Here is a 13,647-nt window from a genome sequence, read left to right as displayed (position 1 = left end):
GTTATCAAAAAACTTTTTCTAACTATGAGCATATTTTACTTTAATAAAAATTTTTACTTAATTTAAAAGCACACAACACATAAACATACAGCAATAATACTGCTTTAACTGAAGGGCCTAGGAAACAGAACTCGAAGATCCACTCTGCTTCATAGGGGGACCAGAAGAAACAAACATGAAAAAGTCATGATGGTGGAACTTAGGGGGAACTGAGCGCATTGGGAAGAGGAGAGTCAAGAGGTACCAAGATGCCACGCCCTGGGAGACACTGCTAGGAGGCTGAGGGCACTTCTGTACTGAGTTCTGAGATCAGGTCATGAGTTGACACACTGGCAGGGAGGTGCCATGAGGGTCAAAGGGACAGCTAGAGATTGTCGGACTGCTGAGTCATTTAAGCCAGAACCTATGGAACAGATAAGGCTGTGGCAAAGAGGATTAGGAGAGGAACATCCGCAAGAGGAAAGAAGGCCAACAATTTTCGGTTAATATTAAGTATTCGGATGGTGATAGCTTACAAGATGAAGATGAGCTAGATCCTGGAGACCCCTGAGATGTCAGGATGAGAAACTTAAAAACTGTACATAAAATCGGTCTGTCCTCACCTTACACAACCTCTCAGCGTCATTCCACACGACTGACAACCTTCCTCCGTCTGCAAACACTTCCCTCAAGTGATTCTTCGGCATCACAATTCCCTATATTCCTCCTGCTTCACGGCTTCTCCTTCTCCACTTGACCTCAATGACGGAGTGTGACAGGGCTCAACCCTCTAAGTTTTCTCTTCCATTCCCATGACTCTCAGTCTCCTCAATATGCCAACAACATGCACATTTCTACCTCTGGCCTGAGCACCTCGCATTTATCACAGAACTCACGACACCATCTCTACCGTACTCCCGACACCCCCTTCCTCTCACTATGCTTCACCCACAATGATTCTTTCTTATGCTCTTTCAACATGCCTTTTGAAAGAGCTCACCCTTGACTTTTGTACTTCCTGTTTCTACTTCTGGCCCTACTTCTCTGGCTTCTTTGCCCTACTTCTCTGGTTTCTTATCACTTAGGCCTCCATTCAACTGTCACCTCCTCCGAGACGCCTTCTCTGACTACCTGTATCTAAACAGCCCTCATTCCTCCTTCTGTCACTGGCCATCGCATTAGCATGTTTTACTGTCAATATTCATTAAATCATCTAGGCTGTTCAGTTGCTCAGCTATTACTGTGTAACCCCCCTCCCTACTGAAGATCTGGATAAATAGGCTCTATGACAGCAAGGATGTCACCTACCTTGTTGACCACTATACTGCCAGTGCCTCGTGGAACAGTTCCTTGTACATGCTCAATAAGCATAAGGTGAATGAATAAATTAACTGAGCTGAAGAAAGAAAAAGGAGCAATCTGAAGAAAGCTACTTACAAACCAAAGAGCACCATGGCAATAAAGCACCAATATCCTATCACTGGGGTTAGTACATTTCCTTCAAGATAGAATTCATCACCGAGCAGGGTAAGCAGTAAGACTCATGGGGGGGCGGGGGCGGGGGCGGGGGGGAGGGCGGCCTTGTTCAATTACTTCCCTATAGTTTGCATATTAACTTCTGGCCAGTTTATCAAAAGAACACAAGAGGCATAGTCCACACGCAGGAAGGAACTTCCCTTAAGGAAGGCGACAGGGGGATATCCGCAGTGTCCTATTTCTACCTTATCTCTTAGTTTTCTGATAAGGAAACCCAAGTTATCTTTACTCTTTCCATCCAATCAGGTCAGAAAGGGCAACACCTATTTCCCTTGAGAAGAGGGTTGATTAACCTTCTAGATCACAATCAACACACTAAAAGGTAACTTCCTTTCATTACTGCTTCAGCAGAAGCTTGCCACCACCTGGGGAACGATTTCCCGCTCCTCCCTGTTCACACTTCCTTCTTAAGGAATTAATTGCAACACTGGGCTGGTTCCACGTGGCGGCGTTTGATTAGTGCCCTGGATCACACACTCTCAGGTACACAGGCTCATAATGATTCTGATCGCTGAGAGCTTCACTTCTCATCACGAGTAAATCAGTTTCCCTGTTCTGTCCCTACATGGCCAGTCATTTTCTACCATTGTCCTTCCCTTCTTTAATAGGCTGACTACAAACTTACCTTTGCTTAGGGACAGTTCCAGTTTACAACTGTTATCCCAGCCTAACTGTTACTAGTAACAATAATTGTTCTCTAGTGCCCCAGTCTGGACAATAAATTATATGATCACCCTAACCATTGAGGAAATAAATGATGTCCGTTAAAAATATTATCTATAGTCAAACAACTGATATGTGATCCTGGAACAGTCTGACCTTAACGAAAATCAACTAGCAATAAAATTTCTATGACTCAAAACCCAGAACTAAGTGTACTCAAACACTAAAAATGAAGACTACAATGTGCACGTTGAAGGGACTGATAAAATTAATAATACAGAGGTTTTGATACTGTGTCCTAAACGTTATCTACCATGTATGCAGGGACAAAAGAGTAACGTTGATCATGCTGTGACCTAAACCCTAAAAGGCAAACTGCTGAATGAACAACAATGAAAATGTTATATAGCCAGTTTAGAAGAACTTGACCAATCTTGCTAAGAACAGAATGGTGTAAAAAAGTGGCCATAGAGTGACAACTGCGAAAATGATGGAGTAGGGACCTCCAGGATGTGGAGGGACCTCAGAAACACTGAAATGATGTGATTAAAAAAAAAAAAGACAAGGGACTTCCCTGGTGGCACAGTGGTTAAGAATCCGCCTGCCAATGCAGGGGACACGGGTTTGAGCCCTGGTCCGGGAAGATCCCACATGCCGTGGAGCAACTAAGCCCATGTGCCACAACTACTGAGCCCACACGCCACAACTACTGAGCCTGCGCTCTAGAGCCCATGAGCCACAACTACTGAAGCCCGCGCGCCTAGAGCTCGTGCTCAGCAACAAAGAGAAGCCACCGCAATGAGAAGCCCACGCACCACATCAAAAAGTGGCCCCCGCTCTCTGCAGCTAGAGAAAGCCCGCGTGCAGTAACAAAGATCCAAAGCAGCCAAAAATAAATAAATTTATAAGAAAAAAAAAGACAAGATGTTGTTATACATGTAGGATAATGCTTGCATAGTACTGTTGTAACAGAGCACAGTATGATTTATTTAAATGTTTTAAAACACAAAAAATGATATATACATGTACATACATCATACGTACAATTTGTGGATACTTACATACATAAATCAATGTATAAAAAGTGGACCAGAAGAGCACACAGACATGATATGGTTTGCCTCAGTCAAGGTAGGGGGCAGAGATGAAAAATGGGTGAAAGATTTTAGGGAAATCTGCCATGCTTCATTTATTAAAAATGAAAAGACTGGAAGTAAATATGAAAATCTAGGGGGAATACTTCTGTATCATTCATTATATTTTTCTGTATACTTTGAAATTTTAAAAAATGGAGTCGGGCAGGGTGGGGACACGGTCTCTGTCCTTTAAGAGGCTCATTGTCTAGACTCAATCCTAGTTCATTTTTGCTGGCTGCCAGCAATCACTGCTTCTTTTTATAAATATTCAGGCTCTCAAAGTGCGCAACTAATGTCCGTCCCCAAACATCAAGCTCTGTAATTTGCAGATCCACCTTTTCGTCCTTAGGGGAAAAAAAAAAAACCACAAAACAAAAAAACTGTTTGCCTACACTTTGCCTTCAAGCACTTCACCCAATCTTTAAAATTCCTCCATGATCATTAACAGTGAAATGAGAGGCAAAAAGAAAAACAAAAAACAAAAACCCAAGCCCAAACCCAAAACAAACAAAGCCAGAAAGCTAAAGTGACTTTTCCAAAATCCAAGCACAAGCTCTAAAAGAACCAAGATCTCTAGGATCTTATTTTTCCCCAATGATAATACTGCCATTATTCCTCAGGAAAAGAAAACTATCAACAGCATCTTAAGAGTTTAATAACCTCTACATTCACCTTGCCTTTCACTTCTAAAAAGGAATCAAGTCCAACTCTGCCAGAGCAAGGCTGGTCATGTGTAATCTCTGGAGTTCTTTCTGGACCTTCTCTACGACTTAATCCAAATATTTAAACATCTGTCAGAAGTCAAAAATTTCACACATTCCATGATACACCTGACCTTCATTATAACTCACTCACTGAAAATGGTTCCAAAGTAACTTAAGTTTCACGCTGCAAACCTAACATTTTCTAACTACCTATAAATTTTTTTGCCAGCTGCCTTAGGTTTACCTTAATCAACTCTGTTACAGACCAAAATATGGAAGCCAAGACTATGACATCCTCCCCTGCGATTTACTCAATGTCAAGGTTCTTTCAGTTAGCACACTGACAATAAATAGCCTGCTTTTTAGGTCCATAATAAAAGGAAACATACTAAATTTGATTTAGTCATTGATTATGTGCTTTATTTTAATCAAAAGCCTCTAGATTTATGTGTCCTCCTCTGCATCAGAGCAATAAACCTAAACTCTGAAAGTTTAAGATTCTGTGTAATTATATCTGGGAAAAAGAAAAGGTTATATCCACCTTAAACTATGGCAACATGTTCCTAGAAAGACACTTTAATGGTTGTTACTCTGTGACAAAACAAAATCCCACCATCATCACTCAAGTCAACACACATTTCTTCCAGAAATATCAGCAACCAATAACACAGACACTTCAATTTAAAGGGAATTTTGCAACAGATTATTTGCATGACCTAAGTATCCTTTAACTAATGGCAGGGTGAACTGACTTTTTAATCTGAAAACAATCAAACTGAACTGGATTTTTTTCTCTAAATTTCTTAAAAATGGAAACCTCATACTTAAAAAAAATTGCAAAATAAATGAATAGGGCTAGAACATGATTAAATACTATCAAAGAAAATACTGTTTTAGAAAAAGCATATGAAGAAGCCACATTCGGTGACCAACAAAATGGGACTTCCAGAAGCCCCTCTACGGAAACCCTGTTTTCTACTGCAGTGGGCAGTCTGCTTCAGATAGTCCAAGCCAGGGCATCAGACACACCTGGGCTTAGACCTTGCACTCCATCCTTCTCCAGTCAGGTAACAGAGGGGGATGAAGTAATTTACTAATTGCCTTAGTGTCTTCAAACAGGGATTTTAATACTGATCTGTTTCCCTAGAGCTGTTGTGAGGACTGAATGAGACCATCAAATCTTTACCATCCCCAAATACCAACCCTATGCTTATCTTCTTTGAAACTACAGGCGTATTTCTCCTGAAACAGCAACAGTATACAGTAATAACAGAGGTCTAATCAGTCTTATTATCTCTCTGCAAAATTGTTTGCAAACTAATAGAACCTTACCACTGACTGAAAGTGAAATGGGGAAAAATAGGAACAGATAAAAGATTCGGAGGAATGCTGCAGAGTTACAAAAAGAAACAACGTGAGCTAAATTAAAATTAGGAGAGGCAACAAAAACAAACACTTTACAACACAAATCTTGAAGGTCAGGTTTTTAAACTTAACCTCCACTGACTTAATGAAAGAACAACATGGTACCAGGGAAAACTCTATCATGGCTGCAAGGCACCAGACATCCAGTTTAGGGATATTACATTTCCTGGAACATTTATCTCCTTTTTCCATAACTCATACACAGGAATTGTGAAGAAATTAAAAAAAAAATTTTTTTTTAGTACTTTGAAATAGCAATCAAGGTGCCAACAGAAGTTTCTCTACACTGAAGCCTGCCAGTAATAACAAAGAGGTAAATTCAAGTAACATCTGGCCATTTGCCACCATGTGAAGAAAGAGAGAAACCTGTAGGCAAACTTTTCCTATCCCACTTCACATTCTCCTTTAAGTAACAAGTCCCAGGCTGCCCAGTTGCCCTACAAAACTGCAATCATATTGGAATGCCTCTTTAGAGAGCTGGAGCTCATCAACACAGGACAAAGTCTTAGTGATCAATAAAACCTCATAAAGAAAGGAAAGTAGGGTACAGCATCATGATGGGTTAAATTGGAAAAACCAACCAATGACCATTTCTTTTTTTTTTTTTTTTTTTTTTTTTTTTTAATTTATTTATTTTTTATTTATTTATTTTTGGTTGTGCTGGGTCTTCGGTTCGTGCGAGGGCTTTCTCTAGTTGCGGCAAGTGGGGGCCACTCTTCATCGCGGTGCGGGGACCGCTCTTCATCGCGGTGCGCGGGCCTTTCACTATCGCGGCCCCTCCCGTTGCGGGGCACAGGCTCCAGACGCGCAGGCTCAGTAGTTGTGGCTCACGGGCCCAGCCACTCCGTGGCATGTGGGATCTTCCCAGACCAGGGCTCGAACCCGTGTCCCCTGCATTAGCAGGCAGACTCTCAACCACTGCGCCACCAGGGAAGCCCTGACCATTTCTTAAGAACAACAGCAACGCTTGTCCATCATGGAGTCTCACAGGCACCAAAATTTTGGTCTCTAATATAATTCCTACTGAAAGGAACTAGGACTTTTAAGGCATAACTAATTCCACATCTTCTGATAGGGGGAAAAAAATCAGGACGTGTCTGCAAGCATGGAAATAGAATTAAGAAAGCAAGGATGCTTCCAAAGATGTCAAGGAGAGTTCTAAAGAGATAAAGACAACAGCCCTTTTAAAAGGACCTCCTGTAGACAAGTTGTGACAATGTGGACACTGGAAGAAAAAAAAATTATATTAAGTGGATATAAATGTATTTTGTAAATACCACTAAAAAGAGAAAAATATTCGGAAAAAGGTTGGAATGCAAAAAAAAGAGGTAAAGTATATGGGTACTTTTTTGTTAATTTAAATAAGTAGAAGACTGTCAATATAATTGAGGGTTTGTTTCCTCTAATAAGCATGTCTCCTTATAAAGTATAGATATCTGTGTATACCAAGAAACGGGGGGGTAGTTCTGTGCGAGCCCAAGAGTTTTCGAACAAAGTAAGAAGTATTACAAGAATTGGGGGAGGGGGCGATGATCAGAACAATGGTCGTACAAAGAAACTGAGTAAGAAAAGAATGATCTGTCCTAAAATGATCACATTCCTAGACTAGACCCCTCATCTGAGGAAGAAAACTCTAGGTGGTCTTCTAATGAGACGATGCTAATAAAGCATGCTTAAGTTAATATCTCTACCAGGAGATTGCATGTATGTATACACCGAGATTGAGCAAATAATTACTATATTGGGATGCTAACAGCCATGTTTTTTATGGAGACAGGGAAATGTCTAGACTAGACTAGAATGAACACTATAGCACTGGATTAAATCAGAGGGACCAGTATGAACTCATGGTAGTTTTTTTTTAATATATACAGATGGATATAGAAATAGATAACAGATGTGTGTATAAACACACACACTTCCTTGCACTGTCCACTGAGAGGGACAAGAAGTGCTGATACCACACAGGAATTAGTCCATTAAGGCTCCATTCTTCAAGGAGCTAAAGGCTCCTGTTACCTGTGAAGCTATCTGGTCCTGGACATTTGTTCTTTGGGAGTTTTTTTTAATTACTGATTTAATTTCATTACTGGTAATCAGTCTGCTCAGACTTTCTATTTCTTCCTGATTCAGTCTTGGAAGATTGTATGTTTCTAGGAATTTATCCATTATTTCTAGGTCGTCCAATTTGTTGATGTACAAATTTTCATAGTAATCTCTTATATTTTGTATTTCTGTGGTATCAGTTGTAACTTCTCTTTCATTTTTCATTTCATTTATTTGGGCCCTCTCTTATTCTTGATGAGTCTGGCTAAAGGTTTATCAATTTTGTTTATCTTTGCAAAGGACCAGCTCTTAGTTTCATTGATCTTTTCCATTGCTTTTTTCATCTCTACTTCATTTATTTCCACTCTTATTATTTCCTTACTACTAACTTTGGGCTTTGTTCCCCTTTTTCTAGATCCTTTACGTGTAAGGTTAGATTCTTTGAGATTTTTTATCATTTCCCAAGGTAAGCCTGTATTGCTATATACTTCCCTCTTAGAAATGCCTTGGCTGTGTCCCATAAATCTTGGAATGCTGTGTTTCTATCTTCATTTGTCTCAAAGTATACTTTTATTCCCTCTTTTATTTCTTCAATGACCCATTAAATATTTATAGCATGTTGTTTAGACTCCACATATTTGTTTTTTTCCAGTTTTTATTTCTTGTAGTTGATTTCTAGTCTCATATGCAGTGGTCAGAAAAGATGCTTAATATGATTTCAATCTTCCTAAATTTACTGAGACTTTTTTTTGTGGCCTAGCATGTGATCTATCCTGCAGCATATTACAAGCACACTTGAACAGAATGTGTATTCTGCTCTTTTGGGGTTGAAAGTCCTATATATATTTATTTAGTCCATCTGGCCTAATGTGCCATTTAATGCCAGTGTTTCCTTATTGATTCTCTGTCTGGATGATCTATCCATTGATGTAAGTGGAGTGTTAAAGTTCCCTACTATTATTGTATTACTGTCAATTTCTCCCTTTATGTCTGTTAATATTTGCTTTATGTATTTAGGTGCTCCTATGTTGGGTACATACATGTTTACAAGTGTTATATCTTCTTGTTGGATTGATCCCTTTATCATTATGTAATGTCCTTCTTTGCTGTGGTTACAGTCTTTGTTTTAAAGTTTATTTTGTCTGATATTTAAGTATGCTTAAATAAAAAGCTGTCCCAGCTTTCCTTCTATTTCCATTTATATGGAATACCTTTTTCCATCCCCTCAATTTCAGTCTATGTGTGTCTTTAGATCTAAAGTGAGTCTCTTAATAGGCAGTGTATATATGAGTCTTGCCTTTGTATCTATCCAGCCACCCTATGTCTTTTGATTGGAATGTTTAGTCCATTTACATTTAAAGAAATTACTGACAGGTATGTACTTACTGCCATTTTGTTAATTTTTTTTCCTGGTTATTTTTATTGGTCTTCTCTATTCCTCTCTTCTTCTCTTGCTCTCTTCCCTTCTGATTTGACTACTTTCTTCAATATTATGTTTGTATTCCTTCCTCTTTATTTTTAGTGTCTATTATCAGGTTTTGGTTTGTAGTTACCATGAGGTTCTTCTATAACAACATATGTATATAGCTATTTATTTTAAGTTGATGGTCATTTAAGTTTGAGCACATTCTAAAAGCGCTACATTTTTATGCCACCCCCTCATTTTATGTTTTTGATGTCATCTTTAACATATTTTTATTTTGTGTATCCCTTAATTATTGTGTGTGTATATGTGTATTTATTTTTATTTATAGTTATATGGTTTTACTAGTTTTGTCTTTTAACCTTCATACTAGGTATATAGGTGGTTGATCCACTACCCTTACTGTATTTTTGCCTTAGAATATATAAAGAACTCTTACAACTTAATAGTTAAAAAATTCTTTTTAAATAGGCAAAGAACCCGAATAGACATTTTTTTCCAAAGAAGATATACAAATGGCTAATAAGTACATGAAAAGATGCTTAACATTATTAGAAATACAAATAAAAAGCACAATGATATACTACTTCACTACTACTAGGATGAGTGCAACCAAAAAGCCAGATAACATGTGTCATCAAGAATGCAAAGAAGGGCTTCCCTGGTGGCGCAGTGGTTAAGAATCTGCCTGCCAATGCAGGGGACACAGGTTCGAGCCCTGGCCTGGGAAGATCCCACATGCCGCGGAGCAACTAAGCCCGTGAGCCACAACTACTGAGCCTGCGTGTCTGGAGCCTGTGCTCCGCAACGGGAGAGGCCGCGACAGTGAGAGGCCCGTGCACCGCGATGAAGAGTGGCCCCCGCTTGCCGCAATGAGAGAAAGCCCTCACACAGAAACGAAGACCCAACACAGCCAAAAATAAAGAAATAAATTAAAAAAAAAAAAAAAGGATGCAAAGAAATGGTAACCTTCACACCCTGTTGGAAGAAATGCATAATGGTCCAGCTACTTTGGAAAACAGTCTGGCAGCTCCTCAAATGATTAAATATAGAGTTACCACATGACCTGGCAATTCCACTCCTAGGTAAATAACCAAGAGGAAAGAAAACACATGGCCACATAGAAACATGTACATGAATGTTAGATGTCCCTAAGGACAGGCATCTAAGATTGCTTGCTTGGTGTTGCCCAGTTTCTGGACTGTGCCTGACCAAAATAGGAAGTTCATTAGGAGAACCCTCCCCCCACTCCCCACACACATACAAGTAAGACATGTAATTACCCTTGTCCCACTCTCACACCTGCTTACAACTTTCCCAACCTGTGCTTTCCACACAGTTGGAATTCTGCCTAATTTTTATGTGAGAATCCTGTATACCCTGCAGAAACTTGTACCCTGGCCTGAACTCCAGCTTTCCTGGTTGGGTTCCTGACATCCTCCTCAACTTACGCCAGTCCCATGGACAAGCTCATGTATTCTTCCAAGTAGTAAATGAAGACCTATAACAAATATGATAGGAACTGCACTGGGATTACCAGCTAAACCCTGGGACAGTCCTGGGATCCTACGTGCCAATCACAATGAGCATCTCATAATTCCAAAGCACGAATGCTCTACACCCTTGCAGAAGTTCACGGATGCAGGGCAGCCTCCTCCACCTGACATGCCTACTGTCCCCTATTCTGCCCGGTCTCTGCTCTTCTGGGCAGTAGACCAATAGCCATGAGCATAATCTCTGAACCAGCTTGACTGAGTTTAAACTTCACTCTTCCCCTTAATGTATGATCTTGACAAGTTTCTCTACCACTCTGCCTTGGTTTCCTCATCTACAGAAAGGGGGTAAAATAATACCTCCCGAGGTCATTATGAGGATTAAATGAGACAATATATAACATACAATATGCTTATAACAGCACAACCACAGCACTCTGTTACTGCTTCTATCTTAGTCTATCTGATGGTATCACATTTTTTTACTTGCATCTTCCCCTACTGGTCCTTGAGCTTCCCAAAGGCGTGAAGTGTCTTCTTCCTTTTCATATTCACAGCATATAACACAGTGCTAGGCACAGGACAGGTACATGAAAGGGACCAATGAATGAATGAAAGATAAAAATTATTGAGTCCAGAAACATCAGTGATTACAGAAACCATGCTTTCAATATAAAAAGCAGAGCACGTGGTTTATGAGTATATAAGAATGAAACATCTGAAATGAGGCTAGCTCTGGAAAATCCAGGCTGACTGCCAGAATGATCTAGAAAGAATCCAAATGCTCAGCAGTTAGAGTGGTTACATAAACGATGGCATTAAAGCACAGGGGATTTTACATAAGCACGAAAGGAGACCTCTGTTGATACCTGAAAGAGTCCGGACAAAACACTAAGCAGAAAAAACAGAGCAGAAAAGTATGCACAGAAGGATTACAGACTGTTCAAAGAGTGATAATCAAAGAGAAGAGGCTTTTTGTGTGTATCTCTAATACTACATGGTGAAAGGATCTTTATATTTTTGGAAATTAATTTTGATTCTAAAGACAACTTAACACACAAAAAAAATAATGCTTATAATAGCTTTACATATGAAACAAGATAAAAGGAATGGAGATTCCAAAAGTTTTAATCCTTTAAATAAGACACAGTAAAAAGGGTCAAGTTTCTGTTACTATAACTCTCTGAATAGGTAAGTTTCCTGATAAGAAAAAATCCATATACTCTTCTTAGGGCCAATTCTCTTATTTCCTAAGTAGATTTTAAGGCTAGTCATCTGTTCTGTTCATGTCAGGGACAAGCAATAGTTTGATTAACTACTCAAAGTTCTTCTTAAGTAAGTCTTCTCCTTTTGGTACGATTAAAAAATGAAATCTAGGGCTTCCCTGGTGGCACAGTGGTTGAGAATCTGCCTGCCAATGCAGGGGACACGGGTTCGAGCCCTGGTCTGGGAAGATCCCACATGCCACGGAGCAACTGGGCCCGTGAGCCACAATTACTGAGCCTGCGCGTCTGGAGCCTGTGCTCCGCAACAAGAGAGGCCACAATGGTGAGAGGCTCCGCGCCACCGCGATGAAGAGTGCTCCCCACTTGCCGCAACTAGAGAAAGCCCTCGCACAGAAACGAAGACCCAACACAGTCATAAATAAATAATAAATAAAGAACGTGAATTTCTAAAAAAAAAATGAAATCTAAAATGTATATATTTGTCCGCAAAGAAGAAAGGTCTTCAGTAAGTATTTCATTCATTTTCCCCAAACAGTTCCTTCCAAAATTAGAGTCCAACTCAGAGAAAAAGAGAAAAAAACAATACTATACTTGCTCAAAGCACAGAACACGTTTTCCCACTTATATCAACTTATTTCATATATACACACATACTCACACAGATATATACATATCAATACACACCACCAGAGAAAAATTAAGTCGTGAACACACCTTTTCAGTTACTTCATTACAAGTCAATAAAATAATGCCAGCAACACCACCTTCCAATAACCAGGTGACAACTACTAGTCTACCTTGACTCTAACAAACCAAATACATATTCACTTCCATTCTTCTTGCCATCAACATTCCCTAGATTAATATAAGGAAAGGAGACAGCAAAAAAGTAGGGGTAGGAATTTACTGTAAATATTTTCTCTTCAAAAAAAGCAAGAAATGCATTAGCCCTGGAATATACTTCCAATCACTAAACAGACAACCTCCCTTAGAAAACACAGTTTGATAGTCTAAACAAAATTAATTTTTAAACTTTTAAAATTTTCACATCAGAATTTCTCCTCACCTACTTCAAAAATACTTTGCTAAAGAGCAATCTGTCAACACATGCTGGTTAAATCATTAACTACACAGCACCAAATCATTCGTATAATCAGCATGTAAATTTCATGAAGGCGCCCGACTGTCCTTTTAAGTGTTTTATACAACATCCAGTACAAGGAAGCTTATTAAACATTTATGATGTTTATAATAAAAGATAAAATGCCAAAACAAAAGTCTTTTATTACTCGACTTGGCTGCCATTTATAATATAAACTCACTGACGAGCATGTGTCTCCAAGTGCAATTACAAGAAATCGAAAACAAAACAAACCCCATTCAAATGAGAAATTCTGTCTCCCTCCGTCCAAGAATACTGCTTCATTTTTGTGTCAGAAAGAAAACTGGCAGGCCGCCAGCAGATAGCCGTGCAACATGCAGATTGTAGGGGCATTTAACTCAAGCATCTACGCACCATTGACAAAGCAAAAAACCTACTACATCCATGCACATTTTTGGAGATGTTTTCCTTACCTTTCCCATTCTGCCATGTAGTAACCAAGATAAAGTAAGGAACGAAGTGATAAATGCTAAAACAGTGGCTACAGTTCCATTTCGGAGCCTCATCTCATTTCACCATCACACTGGTTCATATGTTTATGATGACAACCAAGACGTTTTCTTTTTATCCTGCAGGTCAGGTGAATCCAGTACTCCTGGCTCTGGGCCAATCAAAACAATCAATAGGAGAGGTTCATTTCAGATGCTTGGCAGAAGCAGCCTGGCACTACAACCATCCACAATTACTATTCAGGACTGTCGGCACCGACTTCATAGGTGGATGCTGCAGGCCTTCTTTCTTCCTATTTCAGGCGGAAAAAGAAAGAAAAACTTGCTCAGTGATGCAAAATATTAGTTTCTTCATTTATCAGTCACTGGTATAAACAGATTTTTGGCTGGGCTAAACTGTATCTG

General features: G+C 39.4%; 1 protein-coding gene across 1 annotated transcript in view; it reads right to left on the bottom strand.

Moving 5' to 3' along the window:
* The window catches only part of MGAT4A (alpha-1,3-mannosyl-glycoprotein 4-beta-N-acetylglucosaminyltransferase A), a 117,571-nt gene extending 104,231 nt beyond the window's left edge, over positions 1–13,340 (bottom strand). The window contains 2 exon segments of the mRNA XM_036873042.1: positions 13,207–13,230; positions 13,233–13,340. Of these exon segments, the coding sequence (XP_036728937.1) occupies positions 13,207–13,230; positions 13,233–13,299 (91 nt within the window). The 5' untranslated portion in view covers positions 13,300–13,340.
* Between the last annotated feature and the right edge of the window lie 307 nt (positions 13,341–13,647).

The sequence above is a fragment of the Balaenoptera musculus genome, chromosome 13 (assembly GCF_009873245.2).
Source record: "Balaenoptera musculus isolate JJ_BM4_2016_0621 chromosome 13, mBalMus1.pri.v3, whole genome shotgun sequence".
Lineage (NCBI taxonomy): Eukaryota > Metazoa > Chordata > Mammalia > Artiodactyla > Balaenopteridae > Balaenoptera > Balaenoptera musculus.
Note: the sequence above shows the minus strand (reverse complement) of the source record. Positions and strands in the feature narration are given on the sequence as shown.